This window comes from Lytechinus pictus, chromosome 4 (genome assembly GCF_037042905.1).
Source record: "Lytechinus pictus isolate F3 Inbred chromosome 4, Lp3.0, whole genome shotgun sequence".
Taxonomy (NCBI): domain Eukaryota; kingdom Metazoa; phylum Echinodermata; class Echinoidea; order Temnopleuroida; family Toxopneustidae; genus Lytechinus; species Lytechinus pictus.
Window position 1 is genome coordinate 22,652,602 of NC_087248.1, and position 13,696 is coordinate 22,666,297.

Here is a 13,696-nt window from a genome sequence, read left to right on the forward strand (position 1 = left end):
GTATGACCAATGTCTACAGTTTCCACTTGAATTGGTGAAATATTTACCGTCTCGTGCTATATCATAATTACATGTGTTTGTACATTTAGACCTACATGTGCACACATATCATACATTTACAATCTCGCCTCCTGGTTCATATTGTACATGTACTTGCCTCCAGGCCTGCTTGCCTCATACATGTATTTGTAAATGTGAGGATTCTTTCCAATAGTTTTTCTTTAATATTATATTAAAGAAGACACCCAACATGCTACATGTACATACATGTATGGTAACCAAAATGCACATGGTTGGTATGCAAATGATACCCTTCAAGTATTTTGACATACTTTGTTTATTATATGACGACCCAATCTGGGGGTGTTTCACAAAGATTTATGTTTGACTAATACAGGTGCACTTAAATTGCCTAGTTGCGTGCGTTATAAAAGGTATGCCCTATGATGGCGTTTGTCAGATCATGCTAAATGGGCACGACTGCGTTATTTGTCAATAGGATTGCGCGTTACATATCATAAACGCGTCGGCATTTAAAGTGCGACTCCAAGTCATACTTAAAACTTTGTGAAACACCCCCTTGACTCAATTTGACAAACTTAATACTACATGTACATCTACTACTGTAGTATAGTATTTCTGTGCAGCGTATACTGTACGATGTAGGCTACATTTATGACTAATTTTAGACATGTTTGGTGCCATAGGCCTACAGTGTCTACATGTACATATATTTTATATGTAGTACTCTCCATTCGAAGTAACAGTGCTCAGAGTCATGAACTTGTGCTTCTGTACATGTACATTACTTGTTGCCAGGATAGAGGCATGTGTGTACTTGTCTCAATGGTGTATGTGCATGTAGTTTCACTTCCAAGCCTTACAACATGTACTGTACATTACAGGTACATGTATGTGCAACAATGTGTTGTGTATGAATTATTTGTCTTGTGTTGCCTTGACATCTGATGATTGTTCATAATGGATATTAATTAGTTTAGGTGCATGAAGTGATTTGCTGACTGTGTCTCTTTATTGTCTTGTTGTATATCAAAGTTTTTGGCCCATAATTTTCTTTTGTTTGTATAAATTCATATCTTTCAAAAAATGTGTAGTGTTATAAATAATTGAATAGATAATAGCATCGCAATGAATGAATGAATGAATTGATAGAAAAAAATATTAAAAATTTAATTGTAAATGTAGGCCTACATATGGAATTTGAAATTATTCAGATACATGTATTAATCAGGGCTCCACACTAAACCTTTTTTTCTACTGGTCCAACCTGATCATGTCGGACGAGTACATACCCAGTTTTCCATGTTTTACTGGACCGAACCTAAAATTTACTGGTCCCAAAAAACAAGAAAAATATTTAAAAAACTTGAGTTTATTTGCTGTCTTTTATTGCTTGTTGTTACACCCCCCAAAAACAAACAGCACACACACACACAACATAATTCATGAGAGCCTTTTTTGAGACGCCAGAGCCATTTTTATAATTTACAGAAGAGAAGAAATTATATTTTGTATCAGTTTGATATATTAATCTTACTGGTCATGTCGGACCAGTAAATCTGGCTTATTCTGAAAAGTTACTGGCCCCAACAGCAATTTTTACCTGTCTGGGACCGTCGGACCAGTGCCAGTGTCGCATGCTGTGTGTTTACTTGGGTTTGGAATTACTTGTCAATTTAATTGGTTAAATTCAATTAAAAAAAGAAGTAGCTAGCTACTCTACCATCTACATGAATTGTTTTGATGGTCAATTTTTTTTTGCCTTTTCTGTAATAAGCCAGTTCGTAGGTCCTTTCTGCGCATGATCAAAAGATTCTACGCATGATCAGAGGAAGGTCATTTGTACTAAAGTGACATGGTGGTTTAAAATCTAATGAGATAAGCACCAACTTTGATGTCTTGATTATTCATATATTCTTTTGAATTGTGGTTTTCATTTACATCCACAAAAAACAACAACGCGTCCACGAACGACTGGTTTTCACAGTTTGCCAAGTACATTGTGCAACAATGCTATGATATGCATTCAAAGTAGTAATGCAACAAATACCTTCATAAAGTGTTCATTGGTGTGCTATTCTAGTCACCTGGTCTATTCAATTTCTTCATCCTGCTATGTAAGGCAAGCTTACGTAATATTTTGCTTTGAAATCTGCCTATCATAATGAAAGAAATGAAAGGTCATTTGACCAAAAATTGTCCATGAGTAACTACGAACTGGTCTATTGTGCGGTTATAGATTGAGTGGAACGTGTAGATTGATAGAGTCTTTTGATCTGGTAAACTAGAATGTGGTGACGCCGGCAGCAGGCGTACATGTACATGTATGTCAATGCGTCACTCCCCATGTCGACCCGCTTTACATATCGTCAACTGACGTAAGGTAAACTTGAATCGCGTGCACCAGCAACAGGTTTTGAGTGAATTTTGGTGGCTGGTGAAAATTGGGGTGAGTGAGCACGTTTTCAAGTTGGTCGGTGAACGGGGGATCGACGTTCACATGTGCGCATTGTGGAAAAAATATGTCATATCAGGGTGACGGCAATGTCAACATGCAAATTGAATTTAAGCCCGGTATTGCCTATTAGGATTAGTGTTCTAGCTAGACCCATTTTAGTGGTGGTCACTATTTCACAGTATTACAAAGTTTTTCAGGCCGAGTTAGAGGTCTTAACCCTTTAGCACCTACAGATTCTTATGCATAATGGCAATTACTCACTGGAGGAAACAATAAAACTGGTAATAAGTAGGCATTGTTTCAAACAAATTGAAAGAGTTTTTTATAAATTTACTTTTGTTCATTACAAGTTATATTTATTTTTTTAGCATAGGACCTGTTGAATAGAATGGTACATGGCAAAGTTCAATCAGATGTACGAATATTGACCTTTGACAATCGTTTGCAGAGCGAGAAGAAAAAAAACAAAAGTTCAGGTTTCAGCCGCCCCAGTCCCACGCCTTCAAAAAAATGTAAAGTATCACTGACAGAATACTAAAGTTTTCGCCAAATCTTGGATCAAATATGTCAAAAATTAATTCCAACTCACATCTAGATGTCACTCTGTGTGATATCCAACGTTTTGATGAACATATAGCAACGCCCGAGCTTCTTCGGCGAAGTAAGTGGTTTTCCGAGACATGGACGCAATCATCTTTGCTGAGATCGACTGCGCAACAGTCTGGAACTTGCTACACACCGATGCATGTCAGTCGGTTTTTCTCTATTATACTCAATAGGAGCATACACTTTTCTATGCAGATCTATATAGCAGCCAACCTATATGGTATGCACACGCAATATTACCACGGTAAATCATAGACAAGAGATACTATAGCGCAAAGAAAACGTACGGGCGGTTAAGGGCGGTTCAGTGTGTAATAGGAAGGGCGGTCTCGGGCGGTTCAGGTGCTATAGGGTTAAAGCCAAAAGTGAAGGAACATCAATGTAATAACAATCTGACATTAGCAAGTCTTTGAAAATTAACATTTATCAAATATAAGAATGTTTAATGTAAATTAGGCAAATGAAACAAGATTAAAGATGGAAATGAACACAAGTCCTATTCCTCTTTGCAAGGAGTTAGTTTTGAAACGCTTTTCATTTGAAAGTAGTGGTGGACGGAAGCAGTGTTTTTCATGATGCGTGGTGGTCAGAAATCGTCTGTGCCTGTTGGGCCCGACTCCTGCGCTCCACTATAGCTATAACACTGCTAAAAGGATGCTAGTGCTGTATTGAGTCTTGGGACTTTAATATCCACTTGGTGATTCTTTAATACAATGCTTGATAATGATTATTTTGTTTTCAATCATTCTTTTTGCAGTATGGCTCTAGTAGAGGAAGGTGTAAGGCAACGATTACGACAACGCTTTTCACATCTCCCTGATCCAGTCTTTGATGAATGCCTCAGAACTGTGAGTACACACCAAGACCAGGTGCCAACATGGCCCTGTCTTACAAAGAGTTACGATTGATCCGATCAATCGCACCATGGCCAAGTGCCTACAGAGCCCTGTCTTACAAAGAGTTATGATTGTTCCGATCAATCGCACCAAGGCCAAGTGCCTACAGAGCCCTGTCTTACAAAGAGTTATGATTGATCCGATCCATCGCACCAAGGCCAAGTGCCTACAGAGCCCTGTCTTACAAAGAGTTATGATTGATCCGATCCATCGCACCAAGGCCAAGTGCCTCCATGGCCCTGTCTTTTAAAGAGACTTTACGATTGAAACGATTGATCCGATCAACCTCAAATGAATGGAAATCCATCTATGTCATATTTTTTGTTTTGTCTGCAGGAAATTTGCAAAATGTCCTTTGTAAACAAAAAGAAACACACTGAATTTGTAAGAAAACGATGGATGTATGAAAATACTTCACATCTACATGTAGAATATATTTTGAACAAACATGCACTTTATATGTTGACGTTGCTGGCTTTCCATTGTTGATTGATAAGATGGTTTGGATCAATTGCAACTCTTTGTAAAACAGGACCCAGGTGTCACAAAGCTGTTTGTAAAGTTTAATACATATTATGCACAAATTTATGAATGGACTATGGCAAGCCAAGTGTGTGTCTGATATCTTGTTGCAAGAAAGTTGCAGTAGATTGCAAAATTGGGAAAATAATTAAATATCAATCCTGTGATCGTAACTAGTTCAGTGATTGTATCAAACCAATTGACTTTAATATTATTACTTTGATTATAGCAACACAAAATACTTTTTCATCAAGGGGCATCATTTGTCCCACTTTGATGGGGGCAAATAAGGCCCCCTGACACCAATATTCGATGCTCATTAATATGAAAATGAGATTGATTAGATCTCATATAATGTAGGTCTAATGTGGACCTTGTATTGGACATCTAATCATGTTTCTACTGCTATCATGCATTATAAAGATATGATTAGAATTATGAAAAAGGTGGCCTTTTTTACCCCACTCTCCCCTTCACTTTTCCTATTGAAGCACCTTTTCAGGGTAAGGGGACAATTCTGTTTTAAAAAATGCATGCACTGCCGTGCTCTGCCTACTTACGATCACAAAGACATGTAGAGGCTTTGATACTCTTCTTGATTAAAGAAAAAGACAAAAAATTGTATATTTGATGTGGATGTTCTCATGATATTTTCTTAGAGCAGTAATTGGAGAAGTTGAATTAAGCCTTCAAAATATTTCAAGACTTTGACTACTCAATTCTGAAATTACCATGAGCTATGTATAGGAATTGACAATGGTTCATATTTTACAAATTAGCTTCATGAATTCACAGTCTGCAATGAATTCCATCTACCATGAGATGATGAATGTGATTTTCCTTACTTAAAATGGTTTTGTTCTTTTTCTTTCAGAATCCAACCAACCTTAACCTGTGTATCACTCAGCTGAAAGAGAGAAGCCAGGCCCAGGAACGGAGAGACCCCATGTGTGCTGTGACAGCCGGAATGGATCCGGCGCAACACTACACACAACAAGCACCACCACAGCACCGACAGCACCACCAACCGCACCTACAACCGCAAGAAGAGGCCTCGCAGGACGGCCGATTGAACAGCGACGGCTGGTTTGAGCTCACCTGGCCTCCAACCATGAACGCGGGAGGAGACAACGTAGACCCGCCACCCACCAGGACGTCGGAAGCGAACGAACCGACCAGTGGCTGGCAGGGGTATAGAGAGTTATACAGTTACCGACCGCCTCTTCAGGTCTCAAAAATATCTGTGAACTTACAGGACTCTGGAAAAAGAGCTATAAGTCCCGGCCCAGTCCAACCTACAACGTCCCCTTCACATCCTAGCAGAACTTATGATGCGGGGAATGGCAGTAGAACGCCGGGTACCCCAGACAGTATCGGACTCGAATCGAGTATAACCTTGCCGGGTATATCGCCCCCTCTTGTAGACAGGACTCCGTCGCCATCTGTTAACCCGTTCTTCCCGCCCATCGATCCTCATGCTTTACGTGCCTCACAACAATCAAACGGACGGTCATCCCCTGCAGCGGGGTATCAGTATCCGAGAAGTGCCTCGCCAAGGCACGTCCCGGTCAGCCAGAACACCAGTACTGCGCCTTCCCATTACAACTCACCGGCAGCACCGATGCCCGTCGTGGGGCAACCCAACGTGGCGACGTCGCATCCTGTCGCCCCGCACCAGCGCAATACCCCAGAGCCCAGACAGGACGTGAGGAGGAAAACCTCGCAGCCGGAACGTTGGGCGGAGGTGTACTCACCCCCCCGCCCCGAAACCGGCGTTGAAGGTGGGGTTGGTGTTCATGGCGCTGCGAGACACAGGACACAAGTGCAACAGTCGTACCCGACCTCTACCCAGAGACCAGCAACCCTAGGGTCGGAGAGCATGGAGCACAGACATAGAATGGGGAGTCAAGAAGAAATTAGATATAACCAAGGTATGTCTGACAATCTACAAGCTATGATGAGATATTAGATCTTTGCATGCCAAATTAATTATGATGGAATAATCAGAGCTGCCAAGTAGTACGATTTTTTTTTTATACAAAATCAAAATTTATTGAGAAAAATCATCTCTATATGTCTCTATTTCATAAAACGTACACAAATATGGTTATTAGATCAATGTAATTTGTTTTTTTTTTTCAATCATTTTGTAAAAACCAGGGTGAGATATACACAAGTTTCAATGTTTTTTTTTTTTCATCTGCAAGAGCAGTGCACATTTTAGCTTGCATACAGCTTGAGCGCCGTGATGGGCGAGTGCGCCAAGCATTTTATTATGAAATACACTTTTTGGGGGGAAAATACAAAATATTTATCTCACACGGTAAAAATACTGATTTTTTTGTCAAAATACTGATTTTGGGGGATAAGAATACTGAAAATGCAAAATACAACTTGGCAGCTCTGAATAATAATAATAAGTGCTATTTTAATATTTTCTTTGATCTTGCTCTCCTTGTCACCTTGAACCTTGAAGAGTAATCCCTTTCAGCAGCTTCAAAGCTATCCCGGGATAAAAACATTCTGTGTTTCAGTGCGAGGTGCCATGGTGAAGTAATTTGAAATTTCACTTATAAACATTAAAAGTGAGTGTGCACCATGCAAGTAAAAATTGCCGCTTGGTTTACAAGAGTCACACAATTGATGCTAGCAATGTATTTTGATAGATAAAGTAAATATATTATAGCCATTTATTAGCTTTATCTCCAGGGATGACAGAGAAAAATAATTATCGCACTGATCATATTTTGAGGGCAAGGTCAATTTTCTTTGGAGTATACTCCTATTACAGCAGAGATGGAGAAAAGTAAAAAGGACACAACAAATTTCCAAGGCATATGAGAGGGGCTTTGATTGCAGACAAATAGGCAGCTCTGGCCATGGTCTTTGATAGCTTTATTTACTTGAGCTATGGATTGTGATATATTTTTAGGGCAACAATATCTTCATCGACCTCACAGTATTTCATTGAACTACATTTGCTTTTTTGTGATTGCAGTTTCATTTAGTGCTTTTTCAGTGGAATGCTTACTAACTTTCCATACATGTATGTGTCTATGTACAGCTACATGGTATTAAGATATGAACCAGGGGAAAATCCCAAACTGGGAAATTCCCTTGTCTGAATATCAAGGATGTTATCGATGTAATTTACATAGCAGACAGTGCTTAATCTAGGTTAAGAATAAAGAGGATGGGGGGGGGGGGGGGGTGGGGGTTGACATTGAAGCAAAAATGCTCAGTGTGTGGAGAATCAAACAAATCTTGTATCTGTCGTCAATTACGTGGTTGTAACTAAATATTGTAATATGACAATCGATTAAATGTATTACAGCTTCATGTGGTTTTATACAAGTGATGAGTTTCTATATTAAACAACATTGGTAGCAGACATGCAGGAAGTTCAGAGGAAAGTCCCTATTAAAAGAGTAGACTAATTTTAGAAATCCAATCTTTGAATTTTATTGACAGTAGTATAAAGAAACAGTTTTATATCAGTTCAAAGGGGAAATTTCCTTCAAGATTGCGCAAAGGTTTTCAAAGACTCTACATACGGTACATGTATGAAATCTTGTAAAGTAAAGTTTTCCTTGGCTTGACAGCAGTACAGTTCTATACCATTTCATAGGGAAAATTTCATTCAAGATTGCGCAAAGCTTTGAAAGGCTCTATGATTGTCATGGAAAATTTTGCACAACAGGAGTGTTGTATTGTATATAGAGTTGAGAAGCAGATTCCCCCAATGGGAATTTCCATGGCATTGGGAGCATGAAAAGGGAAGTCCCTGATATTAATATAGTTCCAATAGAAGTACAACTTGAATAAAAAGAAGAAAAAAAAGATAGATCTATCATCTTTGTGACATTGCCCTCTGGAAGTAAGTCAAGAAGATTATACTTGTTTTCTTCAAATAATTGACAATTGAACATGCACCATTATGTCAATGTTCCGTGTTTATTACATTCCCATTGCGAAAGAAATATCCCAGCTATACCAGAAAATAAACTAGGGATTCTACCCTCCACTCTTTACAAATATTCCTCAGAAAAATACCCCCAAAATGCTTCTAGGGTCCGTTCAAGACAAATTTTGATTTGAAATAGAAAAGTTATTTTCATGAGGAAATATTATTCCCCCCCTTGATTCTCCATGTAGTATCATCACTGGAAACGAAGTTAAAAAGTAAGGATTTTTTTTTACTGGGTCATTTTTAGAGGCATCCCTATTTAATTTGTATTTCACTGTAAATGTCAACACAGTAACTTATCTTGTTTTTTCATTTGATATTTCTTCATTTGTTTTCATGATACCTCTACTTTTTTTTAAATGAGTGATCTTTCCCTTTAAGATGGCCAGCTTTCGCTTTTGAATGTAAGAATAGACCAGTGGTTTGGATACATAGTTCTATTCTCTATGATTGGGTTACATCTAAATAGGGAGTCATGTACAAACATGTAACATGAGACGGTTGTACATCCTATCTCAGAGAAATACGTGAATGTAATTTATTCTTTATTCATACCGTAAATTACATTTCTTTTTCTATTCACGTTCACGGGGTAAAAGGTGTTGAAAAATGATAAATATTCTGCTAGCTTTCGAATTCTTGTCAAATTTGGGAAGAATATTATAGGCATATAGTCCATTGCAAAGATCGCTCTTAAAGTGCCCTCACATGCATCTATACAGTTTGATCCCCCCTAAAATATAAAAAACCCAATAGCATTGATAAAAAATATAGGAAATGGTTGGTCAGATTATTTTATACTTTAAAGGAAACAAATTGATGTAAAACTGTGCTTTGTCAGATACTTCTTGTGGTAGTCTGTAAAAATCATCTTGACAAATCAGTGATGCAATCTTTGGCACTTTGGCCAAAGGTATACATGTACAGTAGGACCCTCGCACTATTATAAATTCTCAAATTTGGCAAAAGTTACAAAATGCAGCTGCGCACATTGTAACTTTATCCAGCAAGCGCAGTCACATCGCCCCTATCTTGAAAAGTCCTTGCTGCTCGCCCCTTAGGGAACCCATAGTCTTCAAAATCCTACTTGCATGTACATGTACTATCTTTCATATTGTCAGTGGAACTTCCCCTTGTTACAATAAATCCGTGGTTTCATAACTCTCAAAGTTTTACGATCCTCAACTTAATCTTTTCCAAAAAATCACAAGGGGAAACAGGCCCTTGCTCATGCTGGGCTGACTTTGTGGAATTCTCTTCTACAGGGTTTTCAAACCCAGATTTCAGCGACCACCTTCGGGGGCAACCTGAAGACTTGTAGCTGTAAGCTTTTTTGACAGACAACCATTTTCATTCTTTAAGCTTGCTATGAAGTTCTTTTTCTTTCTGTAATTTGCTCTGAAGCAGCTCGAGCATCTATTCTAATTAGGAAATCGCGTTATAAATCTATTATTCATATTTTTATAACACTTTTGCTTTGCTACAGCACTGATCATGCACCAGAGCGCAAGGAAAGAGAGACTAAGAAAGGACCTCGACGAGGAACAGACGAAGCTAGAGAGAATGAGAGCAGAGATCAGGAGTATGGAGCAGGATCTCAATACAAAGCGATCTCACCGATCTCACTTCCCATCGGTAAGTCTTGATACTAAGTCCCCAGAATTCTCTCTTCACGATCCGACTACGACGCAATTTTTGATCAAATCACACTCTACGTTAAATTTGACAGTTTTCAAGAAGTAATATCGGCAGTGACATACAGTGTATGCATCTATAAATAACTGAAGAATGATGTCTAACGATCCCATCCATCGCAGTTTCTTAATTTTCGTCAGACGTTAAAAAATGTTCTTTGAACATTGCTGTCACTTTATATACAAAACAACTGAAGAATGAAATTTAATGATTGCATCCGCCTCAGTACTTCAATTTTCATCAGATGGGCTGTCACGTAAAGTGTACAATCTGAAAAAATCCCTAAAGAATGGAGTTTAGAGTTCAAATAAACAAATGTGTTTCTTTCCCAGACCATAATTGTTATTATTATGTTATTCTTAATCCCTCTCAGACCGGTTGCTTGCATGAATATCAAACGCAGCCTCATTTTCTTGTTTGTCTTTTCTTTATGGTTTCCTTAGTTACCGGCTGGCATGTCGTCAGTGTTTTGAATTGAAAGGAAGTACTGACGACGTGCCCGCCGATCATCTCAATCAAAGTCTAACGTTTTATCGTTCTTTATACCAGCTCTGTGTATGATAATTAATTTTAATGTTACTGTTGTGGCGACGCATTCAGGTACTCTGTTCTATTTGTGAATCATTTTCTATAATCATTCTTATGTTTTATTCTTGGTTTCCCTTTTTTCAAGCCTTTGAGGCTTTTTGGGATACCTTTTTCTTTCATTATTTTTTTAATCTCATCTTAATGTTTCATGATCATATTTGTATATTTATTTGTATGTTTTTACATGTATATATTATTCAAAGAAATAAATGAGAGTATTTTCACTCTCCCTCAATACAATACAGTTATACCTCTTTAATAAGAATTCTTTAATATTGTGATGTTTAAATGGATTTTACATCGATTTTTATATCTCCACAGAATGAAGAACTGAGCAATTTGAGAGAGGAGAAGAGACAACTACAGATTGATATAGAGTGTATGAACAAAGAGATTGATATGTTTAAAAAGCAAGGTGAGTTCTATTCTACCATTCACCAATACAAATCCTTCTATGATACACCTTTATTAAGGGTAGGCTATCTTAGAAATAACCTTCTTTGAATTAAACCATTAAATACGAGGAAAAGATTTATGAAAGTTCAGGCAAAATGGGATTAAAATACAAATAAAAATTTGTGTTCAGTCAAATAGAAAGTGGCATAGAAAGGAAAATATTTTTAATCTGTTGAGTTATTTTAAAGACAGAATTTATTTTATTCATTTGTCTCTAGTGGTACAGCACACATTACTGCTCTGTGATAAATGGTAGCTGTGAAAAATATAGATAATAAGCCTGTTCATGGTTGTAAACTGCGCACGAGCAGAAAAAGGTCATTAGAGACAACCATGAAGGTGGCTTTCAAATTCACTGACATAGGCATTTGTGATTTGATGATTATTCATGTATTCCTTTCAAAATATTTATCACATCCAAGCTGAAGAGTAATAAATAGAGCCTTCATAATCACTGGTATTTGATAGTAGCCTAAACAATAGTCAAATGTGCCAAAGGCAGAAAATAAATCAGATTTCCAAACTTTATCCCTGATGTACTATTCTAGTCACCTGGTCTATACAATGCCTTTTGTTCTTAGAATTTGAATACTCTACCGGTAAAGCTTACGCAACATCTACATTTGAAAATGATAGTGCTTATCCTAATGAAAAATCACAAAGGTCATTTGAGAAAAGTTGATCATGAGCTTACCGTAAACTGGCTTATAGGCATTCTGGGAGGGATTTGAACCCACGACCTCTGGATTACTAAACCAGTGTCAAGTAAAGAGGCATGTTTTAAGCATGGAAATGTAACTTCTACACATGATGATCGATCGTTGATTAGTGTTTAAAGGCATGATTTTTTTTCCAATGTGAAATTGCGAGGGTCCGTTTTCAGATGGCTGCATTAAAGCTGAGTTGTCTTGTAATGAAATACCCGACCATTTGGGAGGTTAAAAGCTGCATATCAGAATAAAGGATTGTGATCTTTTCCCCTTAGGTTTTACCAACCCACACAGCCAGGAGTATTTCTATGCTAATATTGAACAAGGCCCCACTGGTCCTATACCCCCAGGCCCACCGATAGTCCCTGGTAAGTAGATTCATCATTGTTTTTATTATCATCATCCTGGCTATTATCATCATCAACATTATCATCATCATCATCTTTTATCATCTTCATCATCATCGTTTATCATCATTGTTTATCATCATCATCACCATCATCATCATCATCGTTTATCATCATCACCATCATCATCGTCATCATCGTTTATCAACATTTATCATCATCATCATTTATCATCATCATCTTCACCATCACCATCATCACCACCATCACCATTGTCATCGCCATCATCATCACCATCACCATTGTCATCATCATCTTTGTCATCATCTTTGTCATCATCGTCATCGTCATCATCATCATCGTTATCATTATTGCCCTCATCCTAATTATTATAATCATCATCATCCTCATAAAATTTGATAATTACCTGTTATTGTATCATCACCATCGCTATAACTGTATTCGTCATTAGTACCATCATCACCGTTGACGTCGTCATCATTTTCATCATTGTCATTTTGGCTGCAGCGATGTCGACAAAAGACAAAAAAATATGTCTCTACAGTCATGGGCTGTGATCTGAATCTTAGCTTTGTCCTTCTGAACTGTGACCCAATTCTCATTAACAAAATATTTCTGCAAATTCATCCTTGTTGAAAGATTGTTTATGAAAATAACAACACTTTGACAGATTCTCAATCTCCCTTCGGCTTCAGTACCGTATAAATCAACCTGCAACATGCTAGCAGTATCTTAGCTATGAAAATCCTCTACGCAAATGACTCCTCCAAACTCATTTACCAAATGAATCACCAAGTATTCAAAACAGATTTAACAGTACTAACAAGTCCCTAAACCCAACCACATCAGCTGAAACAACTGTATACAAAGCAAAAAATTCCAAACCTCTATATTTCCATAGTGAATGAAGCACTCTAAGAATGTAAGTACAGGCATTCAGCACTGCTGTTCAATTATCTGCCTGAGTTTATTTAGGCCAGTGTAAATGCATTGTAACAATGAATGCACATAGCTTCTTTTACACAATGGCAGTGTACATTGCACATTATAAGATTTGTATGCATGTGCATGTACATGTAGTCAATCAAACCTGCTATCTAATTCAAGCTTTATATTTGATTATTTGTAAAAATACAGAAACAAGATACAAAACTAACCTCTTCGCCTTCCTTAGTGACATAATCAAAGTCTAAAAATGTCAAGGATGCCTTCGCAAGAAGGGTAGTCTAATCTTCACAAGTGCCATGATCATTGTCTCTTCTGTGTGATTGTTGCTATACAAGGCATACCATAGGGAAGTGCTAATATACAGAAGTTTGTTACTCATTGCGAGTTTAGAATAAAACGGCCAAGTCACTTCTGTGCTAAATTTTTTAGGCACTAACAAATTACAGTTCAAACAAATCTAA

At 37.7% G+C, this 13,696-nt stretch overlaps 1 protein-coding gene across 2 annotated transcripts in view; it reads left to right on the top strand.

Moving 5' to 3' along the window:
• The window catches only part of LOC129258806 (TGF-beta-activated kinase 1 and MAP3K7-binding protein 2-like), a 40,726-nt gene that overhangs the window by 22,254 nt on the left and 4,776 nt on the right, over window positions 1-13,696 (top strand). For both annotated transcript variants that reach the window (XM_054897043.2, XM_064098654.1), the window contains exons 2-6: window positions 3,843-3,933; window positions 5,378-6,434; window positions 9,957-10,105; window positions 11,075-11,168; window positions 12,195-12,287. In XM_054897043.2, the coding sequence (XP_054753018.2) occupies window positions 3,843-3,933; window positions 5,378-6,434; window positions 9,957-10,105; window positions 11,075-11,168; window positions 12,195-12,287 (1,484 nt within the window). The remainder of the gene's footprint in view (window positions 1-3,842; window positions 3,934-5,377; window positions 6,435-9,956; window positions 10,106-11,074; window positions 11,169-12,194; window positions 12,288-13,696) is intronic.